The sequence below is a fragment of the Thamnophis elegans genome, chromosome 1 (genome assembly GCF_009769535.1).
Source record: "Thamnophis elegans isolate rThaEle1 chromosome 1, rThaEle1.pri, whole genome shotgun sequence".
Lineage (NCBI taxonomy): Eukaryota > Metazoa > Chordata > Lepidosauria > Squamata > Colubridae > Thamnophis > Thamnophis elegans.
In genome coordinates, this window is record NC_045541.1 from 67,500,139 (window position 1) to 67,516,190 (window position 16,052).

The 16,052-nt window shown below is 41.2% G+C and overlaps 1 protein-coding gene across 3 annotated transcripts; it reads right to left on the reverse strand.

Moving 5' to 3' along the window:
- Positions 1–356: 356 nt before the first annotated feature.
- Positions 357–10,381, reverse strand: LOC116510015 (olfactory receptor 5AS1-like). 3 transcript variants are annotated; one of them, XM_032219352.1, is made up of 2 exons: positions 6,192–7,115; positions 357–383 (listed from the first exon to the last, which is right to left on the reverse strand). In XM_032219352.1, exons 1-2 carry the CDS (start codon positions 7,113–7,115, stop codon positions 357–359), a joined length of 951 nt encoding a protein of 316 aa, XP_032075243.1. The 3 variants fall into 3 exon arrangements, with proteins under 3 accessions (XP_032075243.1, XP_032075259.1, XP_032075249.1); XM_032219368.1 differs by lacking the exon at positions 357–383 and adding an exon at positions 10,351–10,381 and having other exon boundaries at positions 6,174–7,090; XM_032219358.1 differs by lacking the exon at positions 357–383 and having other exon boundaries at positions 6,174–7,115.
- Positions 10,382–16,052: the final 5,671 nt, after the last annotated feature.

The following is a 16,052-nucleotide window of genomic DNA, read 5'->3' on the forward strand; positions in this document are numbered from 1 at the left end:
TTCAACTAGTGCTCTTCAAATATTTAATGGTTGTATGCAATAAAGTACTTTTATATGGGGATTCATAAATCACTTGATGGATAACTTTTATTTTGAAATTAGAAATAGATGTATGAGTGAAAGAGTTATGGATCACAGCCATAAAGCTCCATCTTGTATAGATAAATTCTACTTAGTAAAAAAAAAAATCATAAACATATTTGTTGTGCTATAAACCATTTCTTAGCTACTGTGACTTTTTTTTCATCAAAGACAAATTAACAAATTATCCTCAAGGCAAGAAAATAACATTGACATTTGTTCCTACATAAAAATGCCCCATGAAATGGAATGCAATCTTCACAAGACTCTAGATGTTAAAGCTCCCTGAATATGGTAGTTTTCTATTACTCTGTGGTCTGGGATAGGCAAACTCATCTGCATGGGCTCCCCTTGGAAACACAAAGTATGCTTTAATTTGGAATAAGGTGTTGTTCTTCCATTAATTTAGCCCTATATGGGAAAGATCACTAGGGAAGCTTGCTCATTTGATGATCATTCATAGAAATATTCATAGAAATATTCATAGAAAGCATAGAAGGCAGTGAAAATGTCTACAGACCCCTCACATCCTGGACTTAAATTGTTTCAACTTCTACCCTCAAAATGACACTATAGGGCATGCACTCCAGAACAACTAGACACAAGGACAGTTTTTCCCTGAATGCCATCACTCTGCTAAACAACTAATTCCCACAGCATTGTCAAACTATTTACTAAGACTGTACTCCTATTATTCTTCTCATCCTTCCTATTACCTATCTCCTCCCACTTATGACTATAACCATGTTGCTTTTACGATTTATATTGTTCTGTTTGTTTCCTAGTATGATTTGATTGCTTATTAGTAACCTATGACTATCAAGTGTTGTATCATATGATTCTTGATGAATGTATTTTTTCCTCTCTTTTTTCTTTTCTTTTTATGTACACTGAGAGCATATACACCAAAGACATGGCTTTTCTCTCAATTTTATCTACTTCTGCTTCATTCTTCAGAGTCATCTCATGTTCATCAGAAATTAACCAAGCAGGTGGATTTACAAGTAAGGATTGCATTTTAAGTAATGTGCTATTCCCAAGGAAATTTCCTCATTGTTTGTGCTGTTTTAATATTTTGCATTTTATTTCCATTGTGTTGTATGAACCGATTCAAGCTTAGGATTAGTACATTTTAAAAAAACCACAACTGAGTATCTTATTTCTCAGTTTTCTGTCCTAAAATGTTTTGTGTTTTCTGCCGCAAGGCTCATAATTTAAATTGAGCTTGGTTTGTATGAACTTGGAACTGAGCCTACATTAAGGTGACCAGATTTTCAGATTGGAAAAGAGGAACACCCTTGACCAGGGGGGGGGGGGGGCTTGATTAAAAAAAAATTTTTTGTCAAAAGGTCACCCCAGGACACTGAAACCAGCATAAATACGAATCTGTTGCCAAACAAAATTTTGATCACGTGACCATGAGGATGCTGCAATGGTCGCTAAGTGTGAAAAATGGTCGCAACGGTCGCTAAGTGTGAAAAATGGTCATCAGTCACTTTTTTCAATGCCATTGTAACTTTGGTCACTAAATGTTTTCCCCCTCCTCGAGACTCCTCACTTCTTCCTTCATTCCTCTTGCTGATCTACCTTCACCTTATCTGTCTTCTGCTCTTTCCCTCTCTTCCTTCCTTCCTCCCTCCTTCCATCCTCTTCTTTCCTCACTCACTCCCTTCCTCCTTTTTTCTCTTCCTTCCTCCTTCCATTCTTTATACGATATAAAATTCAATGAGGGTGAAACACACCAAATCTGGCAAAGCTGCCTTGCACCAACCTGGCCTGCCCATAGAATAGCAGCCACTTTGAGACACATAAACCTGGTCTGAACATATTGCATCACAAAGATTTGCAAAGATCACATTTGCAAAAAGGAACATTTCTTGTAGTAAATACATTTTATAAACAATTTAAAAGTAAAAATCCCCCCAAAATAATAAAAAAGGTATTCTATAAATAAAAGAAATCCTTAAAAACCATTGTTAAGTATTACACCAGCAATAATTTATACTGTCACCATTTCAAACTATCATCAGAAATACGAATCTGTTGCCAAACATCAACATTTTGATCGCGTAACCATGAGGATGCCACAACGGTCGCTAAGTGTGAAAATGGTCGCTAAGTGTGAAAAATGGTCATCAGTCACTTTTTTCTATGCCATTGTAATTTTGGTCACTAAACAGCCATGTTCCTGACTTAACAACCACCATGATTCACTTAACGTGGCAATAAAAGGTCGCAAAATGAGGCAAAAATCATTTAACAAACGTCTCCCTTAGCAACAGAAATTGGGGGATCAATCCTGGTCGTAAGTCGAGGATTACCGGTAGCCAATTGCAAAAGGCAACTTTACTTGGAACAGGTGAGATTGTGCCCGGATCCCTTTCATGCCAACATCCCATCCTGTCCATGGGGAGAACTCCACAGGCGGACAAAAGCCCCAATCCCCTCTCAACCTCCAGCTGACTCTGCCATCCGCCATAACCACACATGCCCCTCAAAGGCAAAACTCAGGGGGCTGAATTCTACAGGGGGAGGAGTAAAGGGGGGATTTGAGGGGCAGCCCAAAGCACCATCTGTCTAAATTTGCATCAGGCAGGCAGTAACATTTTCATAGACCATGATCAGAGGAGCAGCTGATCCTATGGAGAGACTCCTCCTGCATTCAGTCCCAGGCCTACAAGTGGAAGTACCCTTCCTTCCTTCCTCCTTTCACCTTCCTTCCCTCCCTCCCTCCCTCTTTCTTCCTTCTAGCCTTCCTTCCTTTCCATTCTTTCTCCTTCCTTCCTTCCTCTTGCCTATCTGCCTTCTGTCTTTCTGCTCTTTAGATCTCTCTTCCTCCTTCCTTCCTCTTTCCATCCTTTCACCAAAAATCAGGATGTTTTATTAGCATCAGCATCATTCTGCTGAAAATGCCAGATTCTGTGGTACTTCTGGATGAGATTTAGAAAATTACAGAGACATGAGGAACCATTATATAATTTCACTTGGCAAAACTCTGATTAAAATAATAGCAACAAAATGTAAGGTTTTTTAATTTTAAAACTCTAGCAAAACATAGATTTATTTCCAGTTTAGTTAATTAATGCCATTATAAACAGGAATGCAATTGATTAAATAAAAATGACTTTTTCTTTTATTAAGAATACTTATTCTACACTAAACTAGAAAATATTTCATAGGCCCTTCAACAAGTTTGTTACAAATTTTCAGGATTGCATGCATTCTTGAAACTGATACCATGTAATGTTAAAAAGCAGATAGCTAACTAAGTACACTAAAAACCATGTTTAATTATTTGCTACTTGAGGCCAATAGCAATGATGAAGAAATTTCTGTCATCCTCAGTGACAATATTTTTAGGGCCAAAAAATAAAACTCTGTATATTGGATCTGTTGAATGGAGAAAGGCCTGCCCCCCCTCCCCCAAATGAGACACCTTCCATGATAATAGGAGAGGAGAGCCTGGAGACAGCAATCACAAGGCAGAACGTAGCTAAGAGAACGGAAACTTGCCTCTTGGAAGGAATGACCCGGTTTGGCTCCCACTTTCAACAATCGAACAGAGAAGCGAAGAGGCAGGAGAGACGAAGCGGGAGCCAAGCCGGGCTAGAGTGTTGGGCTGAAGGAAGGAGGGATACACACACTCGTGTTCTCCCCCTTCCTCTCTCTCTCTCTCTCAAATGGCAAATCCGAGCCCGGTCCCATGCCTTCTCCCAACCCCCGCCCTGTTCTCTTAGCTCTCCTCTCCTATTATCGTGGAAGGCGTCTCATTGGGGAGGGGGAAGCAAGCCTTTTTCCATTTCAAGGAGCTGCCGCTCCTCCCCCCCACCTCTTAGAAGTCCAGCCAGCTGCCCGCCAAGCTCTCCGCGGAGACTCACCCAGAGTTTTCACCGCGATTTGCCTGGTGAGGGGAGGCGGCAGGTTGATGCAGACCAAATCCACAGTATAATAAATACAAGTATAATAAATACTTGTATTTATTATACTTGTATTTACTTCCTCCTCCTTCTCCTCGCTGCGATCTGGTTGCTTCCCTTCACATCTTTGGAACGGCTTGGCTCCTTTTTTTTTTTTTTAGGGCGCCCCTCCGTTGGGAGGAGGTGGAGGATAGGCTCCAACTCTGCCCAGAGAAGGAGCCCGAGCGCTCCGGGGAAACGCGGCAAGCAAGCCAGCACTTCAAAGTCATGTTTCGCTGAATGACGGGCAAGTTCTAAACTGCCGGCATGACTTTGAAAGGGCTGGATTGCCTTCCGCGCGGGCCAACGTGGAAGGCAAGCGGCAAGCCAGCCCTTCAAACCTATGCCGGCACTTTAGCGTGCCCCTTGGCCGCCATCCAGCGAAGTATGTTTCGCTGAATGACGGGCAAGTTCTAAACTGCCGGCATGACTTTGAAAGGGCTGGATTGCCTTCCGCGCGGGCCGACGTGGAAGGCAAGCAGCAAGCCAGCCCTTCAAACCCATGCCGGCACTTTAGTGTGCCCCTTGGCCGCCATTCAGCGAAATATGTTTCGCTGAATGACGAGCAAGTTCTAAACTGCCGGCATGACTTTGAAAGGGCTGGATTGCCTTCCGCGCGGGCCGACGTGGAAGGCAAGCGGCAAGCCAGCCCTTCAAACCTATGCCGGCACTTTAGCGTGCCCCTTGGCCGCCATTCAGCAAAGTATGTTTCGCTGAATGACGGGCAAGTTCTAAACTGCCGGCATGACTTTGAAAGGGCTGGATTGCCTTCCGCGCGGGCCGAAGTGGAAGGCAAGCGGCAAGCCAGCCCTTCAAACTCATGCTGGCACTTTAGCGTGCCCCTCAGCTGCCATTCAGCGAAACATCTTTCGCTGAATGGCGGGCGAGTTCTAAACTGCCGGCATGACTTTGAAAGGGCTGGATTGCCTTCCGCACGGGCCGAAGTGGAAGGCAAGCGGCAAGCCAACACTTCAAAGTCGTGCCGGCAGGCAGGGCTGGAGCGAGCGTGCTCCGTCCCGGTGGGTGCATGAGCGGAGCACTTTTCCAGTGCTCCTGTGCCTGGAGAGCTCCCTCTGCATATGAGCCCGGGATCCGCCATTTGCACTCCCTTGCTCTGCCTCGCCACCCGCCTTCCCTATCTAGGGACTCCTCCAGCAGAAATAGCAGAGTCGCGTCGAGCGCCGCTCTGCCTTTCTCTGTGCTCTTCCCGCCCGGACGCCCAGAGCCTCCCAGCCCGCCCGGCCCGGGGTGAGTCAGCTGCAGTGCAGCGGGTGGTGATCCCGCCACCCCCCCTCACTCGCCCCGCCCGTCACTTACTCTGAGTTCGGAGAAGAAGCGGCGGCCCCAGGTGGCACTTTTCGCAGAGGTTTTTCCACAGCTTGTCCGGAAGTGGAGCTGGAAAGGCGAGCTCGCTCCCCGCTCACTCGCTACGCTACCCCGCCCATGCGAGCGGCAACGGATGGGCGGGGGACTCATGCGGCATGCTAAGCGGACTCCAGCCAATCAGTGAGCTGGCTGGGATGGAAAACTTTAAGCACGCCGCGTTTTCCATCCCAGCCAGCTCACTGATTGGCTGGAGTCCAGGCCAATCCAATCTGTGAGCGGCAGGCTGGGCTGGCTTAAATTTGTAGGTAGGAGGTAGGATAGAGAACAGAACAATGAGCCAGCCCAGCAAGCTAGCAGCTGATGGGCGGGAGCTGCGAGCGCCAAAAAAAGCGTGCTTTTTAAAAAAGCGGGCGGGACGCGGGAAAATGCATTGGAAAGCGGGTGTGTCCCGCCAAAAGCGGGATGTCTGGTCACCTTAGCCTACATTGCGTCTCTTGAGGGCTCTTCATTGTCAAGGCCCATGACCAGGGACATATAAGGAAGAGACAGACTTGGTAGGAATCCAATATTTCATCATTCTTTTAAAAATGCCTTTTAAACTAACAACCAAGAAGAAAAAATATTATCACTGAGAAAATATTCTTTTACTTTAATTGAAAAGCACAAAAGTTTGCTACTGTGCATAAAAACATCATTGAGAATGCGGGCTTTTTAGCTTTATCTGCCAAAAAGATTAATGTATGAATTTACATTAGCATTTTGACTGGCCATATTAATGTTTGGATGTCCGTTCTCCATTCCTCCTTTTCATCATGAATGGCAGGAAACATTTCTTGCCAATGTTTTCTTCCAGGCATCCTTCACTTCTTTGTTCCTCAGGCTGTAGATCAAGGGATTCATCATGGGAAACACCACAGTATAAAAAACAGATATTATTTTATCAGTGTCTGGGGCATAATTGGAAGTAGGCCGAAGATAAGTGAAAAGGAGGGCACCATAGAAAAGTGCAACAGCAATGAAATGGGAGCTGCAAGTTGAAAAAGCTTTCTGGCGGCCTGTGTTGGTAGGAATTTTCAAAACAGTGCAAAGAACAAAGGAATAGGAGATGAGGATAAACAGGAAAGTGCTCATCTGGATAAAACCACATAGAGCAAAGAGGAGCATCTCATTTATATGGGTATTGGAACAGGAGAGGGCCAAGAGTGGGGGGATGTCACAAAAGAAGTGATTGATGACATTCGATCCACAAAAGGAGATGTGAAAAGTAAAACAAGTGTGCACCAATGAGGTCATGCTACTAATCAGATAAGAACCTGTTATCAAACAGATACACACTTTGTGAGACATAAGGACAGGGTAGAGTAGTGGGTTGCAAATGGCCATGTAGCGGTCATAAGCCATGGCAGCCAGAAGAAGGCACTCAGCATCTGCAAAGGAAGCAAAAAGGTACATTTGAACAATGCATCCTGTAAATGAAATGGCCTTCTTCTCTCTTAAGAAATTGACCAGCATCTTGGGAGCAATGGTGGAAGAATAAATGGTATCTAGGAAAGCCAGATTGCTGAGGAAAAAGTACATTGGACTGTGTAAACTGGGGCAGGCCCAGGTTAATAGAATAATACCAATGTTCCCCACCAGAGTGACCACATAGATGGCTAAGAAGAGGACAAAGAGGCCTGCATTGATTTCTTGACGATCTGTGAAGCCAAGAAGAAGGAACTCATGCACTATTGTGTGGTTCCACTTAGCCATTTGGTTCAGTCTTTGGTGTCTTTGACTCAGGATCTGAAATCAAGGAGAGATACGAACTATGAGGACAATGACAAACACACAGTTATACAAAAGGTGTGTCCTCTCTCTCCCTCAAACTAGAAGTAAAAATATTTCCATTGGTCTTCTTTGATATTTATAAACAAAATGCTGAAAAATGATAAGCAGGGAAACCGATGACCACAGAAACCTGACATCAGGTTGCTTGGTTTGGCTGAGTTTGTGTTCTCTTTGACAGAATATATTCTCAATATTCTTCATATCTATTCAAACGTTTTTTTGAACATACAGTATGTTGGCTGGTGTGCATTCTCTAGAACAGGAGTGAAGAACTATGCCCACTTTATGACTTGTGGACTTCACCTCCCAGAATTCCTGAACCAGCATGGCTGGCTCAGGAATTCTGGGATTTGAAGGCCACAAATCATAAAAGGCCCATTGTTCCCTTCTCTGCTCTAGAAAAGAGCCAATGAGGCCAACTTCACACAAATTTTGTCCCTAGCCAGGCTGATCTATGCATTGTTGGATTGATTTTCATAGTTATTTATTGATAGGCTGGTGGATTTCTATATTTATAACTCCCATTTCTAAAGCTGTCCAATTTCTCGACAGTTTGAGTTGGCATACAAAAGGAAAACCAAAGGAAAAAAAATACCATGACACAATAGTAAAAGGAAACAAAGTTGTCTCTTTTGTATCTAACTAGCAAGAAAGACCATAGCTAGACAGTGACCATCTAATGTCTTTAAAAATCCAAATGGTTTACAGTTTAAAAGAGAGAAAAAATATCATAGTCCTGCTTTGAACCAAAACATGAATGAGTATCAAGGGCAATTATGTTTGCAGTCTTCTCTGAAAATCTCTGGATTTGAACGGGATATAAATGTTAATAAACAAAGAAATAAATTAAAAAAGACAAGAGATAACCCAGAAAAGACATAGCATATAATTTCATGCCGGAGTACTGTTTATTAATATTAGTATAATTAGTGTTAGTATTATTACTGTTTTCCATTGCTTGAAATAATGGATATGACAGAAAAGAAATTTACATCTATTCATAATTACTATATCTGATTTAGAGAGAGAGGCCTTTCAATGCCTGACTTTTTTTCAACCTTAAATCCATGTACCCCTGCTGCTGTACAATTTTGCAATTTTTAGAAAGGTTTAAAATATACATTTTCGTGTGATTCCCCCCCCCCGCCCCAATATACTTATTTTTGCACATATGTCTTTTCTACTTTATGTATTTTAAGTCACACATCACACTAAGAGCTAGTATGGTCTAGTGATTAAGGTACCAGGCTAGAAAGCTGGAAACTGTGAATTCAAATCCTCCCTTACCCATGAAAGTCAGCTGGGTGACTTTGGGCCAGGAACTCTCGCAGCCCAATTCACCTCACCTGATGTTGTTGTGCTGAAAATAGAAGGAGGGAGGTCTGATGGATATGTTCATCACCTTGAGTTATTTGTAAAAATAACAATAGCAATAGAACTTAGATTTATATACTGCTTCACAGTGCTTTAAGTGGTTTACAAGGTCAGCATATTGCCCCCAACAATCTGGGGGGCTATAAATAAATAGATAATAAAAGAAAGGATGGGGATCCTTAAGTTGAATTTATTAACTGCTAAAGTACAATGGATGGATGGATGGATAGAAAAACAGAGGAGGAAAGCAAGGAAGGAAGGAAGGAAGGAAGGAAGGAAGGAAGGAAGGAAGGAAGGAAGGAAGGAAGGAAGGAAGGAAGGAATTCTTTCTATTCAGTTGTGTCAGCAAATATAAAACAGACCTCCCATTTAAAGCCTTCCTTTTCTGGCACTTATTTTCACATGTATGCATTTCTATGCACTGTGCTGTTTCCCCCTTGTATTTATGCTGCCTTTTGTTTGGAGAATGGTGTTGCAAAAGTAAAAAAAAAAGGTAAAAACCTATTTTGAAATTCAATGGCATTTCAGTGGGAGAATTAGCTCACAATGTTTAAGTAAGGGCATGTTAAATGTATGTCCCTCTTCTCCCAATGCCTAAACCTATGATCATTTATCTTCCAGAATTGAAACAATACAGCATTAAAAAGTAAATGAAACTATACAGACAATATTATTCCATAATTGTTTTCCTTGCAGTGATAAATACTGTTTTTATTTTATTCTCCAAGGCTCAAAACATTTGCCCCTGAATTATTATCAATTCTATCCTGCTTTTCTGTCCAGAGTGTACACATCACCTAATCATAAAAATCCAGTCAAATGCCAGTCTGAGTCATCCACATCTATTCTCAAGGAACATCATCACCAATTCCTGCTATATCACTGCCCATAATACATTCAGAGCACCGTCTTCATATTCTGTTTCTGCTCTAATGGTTTTGACTTACCAGGGAGGCAGTGTGGAAATATTGGCTGCTTTGTTGCAAAAACGGCTGCTTTTAAAGGTTTTGAATTCATCATTCTGACACCAGAGATCAGGATCCCTGGAGTGGCTTAAAGTGGTTAAGCAAGGAAAGATTGTTAAATGTGCAGAACAATCAATTAAACTATGCTTTGGGGGCAAAACATATGGATTGTCTATTTTGTAAAAACTTTACAGTTGTATTTTTCCAAAGGCGGTGCATGTACCTACATTCTCATAACAATGTAGAGCAGCATAAATTGTTGCTTGATTCTGGCTACTGTTAAAAACAATATTGTCAAAAAAACCATTCACAAATATAGGCAGAGAATGCTGGCATATGCTCAGACCCATCAGGCTGTAGGCTTTTGCAAAACTTCAGAAGCTTGATTCAGTCAGAAGAGGACTCACTTGAAATGTACACACCCTTGAATTAAATGATCAAATTCAATCTCTGAATTATCTCAAGTTACATCCACAGGAAGGCAAGTGGGATAAAATTGACACAAGCACTACTGTGATGTTGTAATGCAGGCCTCACCCCAGAGGTGGGTTCCTACCAGTTTGGACCGGTTTGACCGAATAGATAGTAACTTGGTGGCCTAGGTTGTTGGATCCGGCAGTGACGTAGGCCTGCCACATCCCCAAACCAGTTCCCCAGTTGCTTACTCCACCTGCCTGCCCCACCCAGTCACTTCTCATCTCCTGGGTGGCTTCCCACAAAATAAGCCATGTCCACAGAACTAGTAATAAAAAAATTTGAAACCCACCACTGCCTCACCCCCCTTTCTCTTACTCTGTGCAAGGGAGACACAGCTTTGCCTGAGGTGGATCCCCTTGACAGAATACCCTCTCCAGAGAGGCTTGCCTATAGCCATATTAGACTACAAAGACCCCTTCATTTCCCCAGCTCTTCAGTCATATTTTAATTGCATTTTAATTCATATAGTTTCAAATTCTGATGGCTGTCTTGCTTCAGCCTAATTGGTATGGATTCTTTGTTTTATATTTTATTGATTGTATTGTATCAAATTGCATTTTTAGCAAATTTTCTTTTAAACTGGCTAGAGAACTCTAGACTATTGGTGAGCTATAAAATTTTAATAAAGAAAAGTGTTGAATGTTGGAAAACACACATAGACACTCGCGGTACAAAGCTGCCGTGACCCAACAAATGCGCGAACGACAAAAGCGCGCCGACAAAACTGCGGCGCTAAAACCGCGATGTCAAAAGCGTGCCGACAACAGCGTGCCGACAGAAGCGCGATTTAAGTTAAGATAAGGTTTAGGGTTAGGTTTAGGGTTAGGTTTAGGGTTAGGTTTAGGGTTAGGTTTAGGGTTAGGTTTAGGGTTAGGTTTAGGGTTAGGTTACAGCGTGCTTCTGTCGGCACGCTGTTGTCGGTGCGCTTCAACGCTCATTCGTCGGCGGGGTTTTGTCGGCGCGGTTTTGTCACCGCGGTTTAGTCAGGCGCGCTTTTGTCGTTCGCGCATTTGTGGTGGAACCCAAAGCTGCGAGATTGCTTGTGGATACAGCTTGTCAATTTTAATCAGATGCCTCCAAATCTCTTTTGAGAGATTTGTTCAAGGAAAAAATAATAATACTCTGAACTTAGCTACGGATGAAGGCAGTTTTATTTATTTGGAAAAAGATAAGATTCATTGTATCGTTCTTAATTAAAATATTGCATAATCCAAAACTGATTTATGTATGCAGTATATCTCACAGACAGATGTGAGAGAATCACAGTAAAAAAAACTACTAGGAAACAAAATGTATCTGATAAGATTATGATGCTTCCTCATTAAGCAGTAAAGATGCTAATGAATTGATGGTCTCAGGAAATTCTATTGAGTGATTTTGCATCATCAAGTTTATGTCGACTCACTGTAGCCTCTTAGATAGATTTTCTCCAGGATGATTTGTCCCTAACCTGGTCCTTCATATCTTCCAATACCCATTAGTACTGCAACTGACTCCATTTAACTTACTGCTGGTTATCATCTTCTGCTTTTTCACTTTTTCCATAGAGCTAGTCCTTTGTATCAAGTACCCAAAGTAGGATAATCTGAGCTTGGTCATCTGTGCCTCAGCAAATGAGAATCACTGGGTTGATTTGATCATTGCAGAGGATTGGCTAAGTGATCCTTATGGACCCCTCCCAACTCTACAGTTCTATAATTCTAAGTGTGATTTAAGAATTATTTGTCGGCCACAATATCCAATATTTCCTCTCCTTCTTTTTCACTCCCAGGCTTTTGTACAAGCAAACGGTTCATAATAGTAACAGACAAATTTAGGGCAGAGTTCTAATAGGGATTTTTAAATCTAGCAGATTGGATTGGAGCTGTTTGTTTAGTCCCCTCTGAACACAACTATCCCAAATTGTTTTCCCTTGCCTGAGTTTGGAGTTCACTCCCAGTCAAAGCACAATTTTAATAAACAGTTTGAATACCAATGTTGGCTGGTAATCATGGAGGTTGAACTCCTATGTAGCTGAAGCTGAAGTCCCAGGTGAACTGGCCTTTTGCCGGCTGGCCATTCTGATGAGTATGAAATATCTGGTGTTCTTCATTCTCAGTTGGATGAAGAAAGGACAACTGCTTGTTCATGAAGATGCTGGATATGAACAGCTATTTCTATGAAATCTCTTGGGTGATGTCTTATAATACATCAGCTCCGAGGGCATAACTCATCATTGGATGACAAAAATAAAATAAAAAGGATAATTTATAATGCTTGAAATGAGTAAAAAGGAAGTGGCCACATCCCATCTAGAAAGAATTCTCTAAAGAAGAAGAAAAATATATCAGGCCAAGTTTTAAAGCTTAGCAGATGCAATATGCAGCCCAAGAGATTTATATGCAGTAGGTCTTAGGATTCTCCTTGCCTAATACCTTCAGTGAAGAACTTCTTCAAACCATTTGCTTATATAATAAAGATGTTCAGCCTGGCAATTTCTTAGAATCAAGAGATTTAGCATGGATTTTGAACTAATTAGATTTTAGAACTACGAAAAGGTCGGCAGTAGAGAACAATTTGGAAATTGTTTCTTGGTTGATGCCACTAATCCTGCAAAACAACCTTAAACATTCTTGACATGATGGAAAAATTATGCCCAAAAGAGGCTTCTTCATTTATATAATTCTGAGATTCAGCAACTGTTTGAAAGTTTTGGAAAACAAGAGCCTGCAGATCAGTAAAAATCTGGGCTCATTAAAGTTGCTTTTAAATGTATCGGGAGGCCCTGATGAGGAGTCATTAGAGGGTGGGGTTAATTTATTGTTCTGCGTTTGGAAATCAGTGTTGCCTTATCCTCACAGGATAAATTCCCAGCACAATTACCTTCCCTTGGCTTTGCAGCAATCACAATCCAACTTGTTCCTCCCTGAATATATCCCTTTCCAGTCCTTTGACTGATACTTACAATGTTCTCTTCTCCAAGATACCTGTCTTGTTTTTACTTTTGGGGCTTGACTTCCAACGCAAACCTGTTGTCAGTGGAATCTGACCTAGGCAATGACTAGTGAAGTTGTAGAACTTAGTTGTAGAACTTAGTGGAAAGGAGGAGAATATTTACAATAAATACAATACAAGTGTAGACAAAGCCCACTGTGTCCTTTTACCCCTCAGTTATTCCTGTTAGGTATAACTACTGATTGTACTGCTATAGAGACTAACTTGATTTTGTACTTAATAACGGCAGCAAGACTGTTGGAGGTGCAATACTGGAAGAAGGAAGATTTGCCTACTATTCAAGAATAGACATTAAAAGTAACAAACTTAGTAGAGATGGCTAAAATATCAGCATATCTTAAGGACCACTCAAATGAGAAATATAAACTGGAGTGGAGAAGATGGATTGACTATATTCAAAATAAATATGGGACTAAGAAATTCCAGATAGTTTATGACTGAAAAAGCGAGGAATGATATAATCTGTTAAGAGTTAGCCTAACAAAAGAGGAGTTAAAGCTCAAATGAAAGATGATACTAACTTTCTTTAAGTTTATTTTAGAATATCTTTGTTAAAGATTTATACCTGCATTTGTTCTGGGAAGTCGGTGGGGGGAGGTTGGGGGGTTTGGGCTCGGGTGGGGATGGTGGGGGAGGGGAGGTATATATTTTTAAAAGCCTTTTAAAAAAAATTCAATTAAAAAAAAAGCCCATTGTGTCCTATCAGAAGAAGAGTCAAGGAGCATGTACTCTCCCTGTGCCGGGGCAGGAAGAAAGGGAGGAAGAAGTTACCTCCCAATCTCATAGATACAAAGAAGGCAAAGTGTTGTGCCAAGAGAGTACAAACAGTGAATATTTAACCCTCTATATGACTTGCGGTCATTCAGTTATGAATCGGTTTGATTGGATTCCTATCACCAACATTTTATTTTATATTACAGTAATATAAAATAGGTATTTGACTCATTGATCTTTTAACAATTTTTAAAAATCCATTTTAAGAATATGTATCCTCTTTTATATGTAGTATAAAGAAGGAATTTTTTAAATACAGATTTCTGTGATGTTATTCTTGAGATAAGCTTTTACGATATATTTTTTCTAGGATTAAAGTGGTTTTTTTTTCATCTCCAACTCCACCCACTACTAGTTTTTTTGCCTGCAACTAGATTTTGCAAACTGGTTTCCATAGAAATCTGTGACAGAATGCTTTTACATTCTTTTTGAAATGGCTCCAGATTCAGTAATACTAAAATTTCTTGAGTTTTTTTTTAAAAATGAAAATTTCACAGTTAAAGTATGATCACGTTCAAAACAATTTCAGATAGCAAGTAGAAGACATCATTTTGAATGATCCTAGCATTTAAAAACATCCCCGTAATACAAATTCAGCACATCAACCAACAGGATTCTAGATCCTTTTTTTCTCCTTATTTTCTCTCTCCCTCTATCTTCCTGCCTATTTCCTTTCCATCTAATATGAAATATTAGTTGGAGTGAAAAATTGTCATTGTGACATGTGACTGTAGGTGGGTTATTATTAGACTTCCCAATTCCATGATACTCACATAAAATAAAACAAACAAGAAAGGCTAAAATACCAATGTGTCATTTTATTACATGAAAGATGAGATGAGAGATTATTTTAAAGGATGGCCTCTATCCTCAGAAATGTTATTTAGCCCCAATTTAAATAATAAAGAACTTTATTTTAATTCAGCTTGGTTCAGGTTCTTTTTTTTTTCATGTCAAATATTTATTTTATTTCTTTAAAAAAAAACACAAATATTTCATCATTTGTCAATCATTAAGACATTGAAGTACAATTTTTTTTGTGTGTGCCCCTCCCTCCCTCCACCCCCCAACCCCCTCCTCCTTCCCCCCCCCTGACTTCCCAGAACCCGTACACGGTATGGATTTTTAACTAACACAGTCTAAAATCTATTGAGAAAAAAGAAATAAAGAAATTAATGACATTCTACATTGACCTTAGCTTCTTCTTACTGAACTAACTTTTAACAGTTTAAATCATTTCTGATCTTAAGCATAGGCTAACTGGAATTTCTTGGTCCCGTATTTATTTTGTATATAGTCAATCCATTTTTTCCAGTCTCGTTTATATCTCTCATTTGAATGATCTTTAAGATATGCAGCTTGGTTCAGGTTCTTGACAATAATAAACAGCTGAGTGAACATTCAAATGTCTCACTTAACACAAAAAATCAATTTAAATATTCCGCAGGGCACATTAGGGCACAATTCCTGGCACTTTATTGAACTGAATTCCAATTCACTGCAATCTACAGATGAAAATGTTTATCTTACATGTGAAACATTCTTATTCATTGCTCTTATCAGGACATCCTTTACCTCCTTGTTCCTCAAACTGTAGATCAGTGGTTCCCAAAGTGGGAGGTACCGCCCCCTGGGGGGGATGACTTAGGGGGGCGCTAAGAGGCAAGGGGGTGGCAGGGGGGCACTAAGAGGCAAGGGGGGGCAGCAGGGGATGCAGCAGGGGGGGCGCTAAGAAGGCGAGGAAAAAAATCATGTATTGTGTTGGCTGCAGAGGGCGTCGCCCCTAGGTTGGTAGCTTCCCCTTAGCTAATTCTCAGATGGAAAGGAGAAACTTGTCGAGCAGAAGACGAACTGTTTAAAGCCCATCAGCGTGGGCAGAAGGACAAAATTACCCAAACAAACCTGGAAATAGCTGTGGGTTTTCCTTTAAGCACCCCCCAGGAGACCGGGGGCCGCCACTTGATTTCCCCCCCCCCAACACCATCGGCATCTTAACCGACCAGCTTGGCTTGTGAAAAGGTTTTTTTTTAATGGTCAGTGGGTGGGGAGATCGTGTATGGTGTTGTTAGGGGGAAAAAAAACCCTACCAATCGAATTCTAGTTGAGCTTGTGAGAGAGCTCTTTGCCACTGGTTTAAAAAACGGTCACATATTTCATGCCATCCTTTTCCTTTGCATGGAGATGTTGGGTAAAAGTAGTGGGGGAGGGGGGTGAAGAGCAGGAGTGCGGTTGCTCTCTTTTGGTGGTGTGGGTTTTGGTTAGGGAGCTTTGGATT

Coding starts and splice junctions, on each gene's coding strand:
- LOC116510015 (XM_032219352.1), bottom strand. CDS start 7,115: ATGGCTAAGTGGAACCACACAATAGTGCATGAGTTCCTTCTTCTTGGC. Junction 384..6,191: donor AGAAAACATTGGCAAGAAAT/GTTTCCTGCCAT, acceptor ACAGAGTAATAG/AAAACTACCATATTCAGGGA.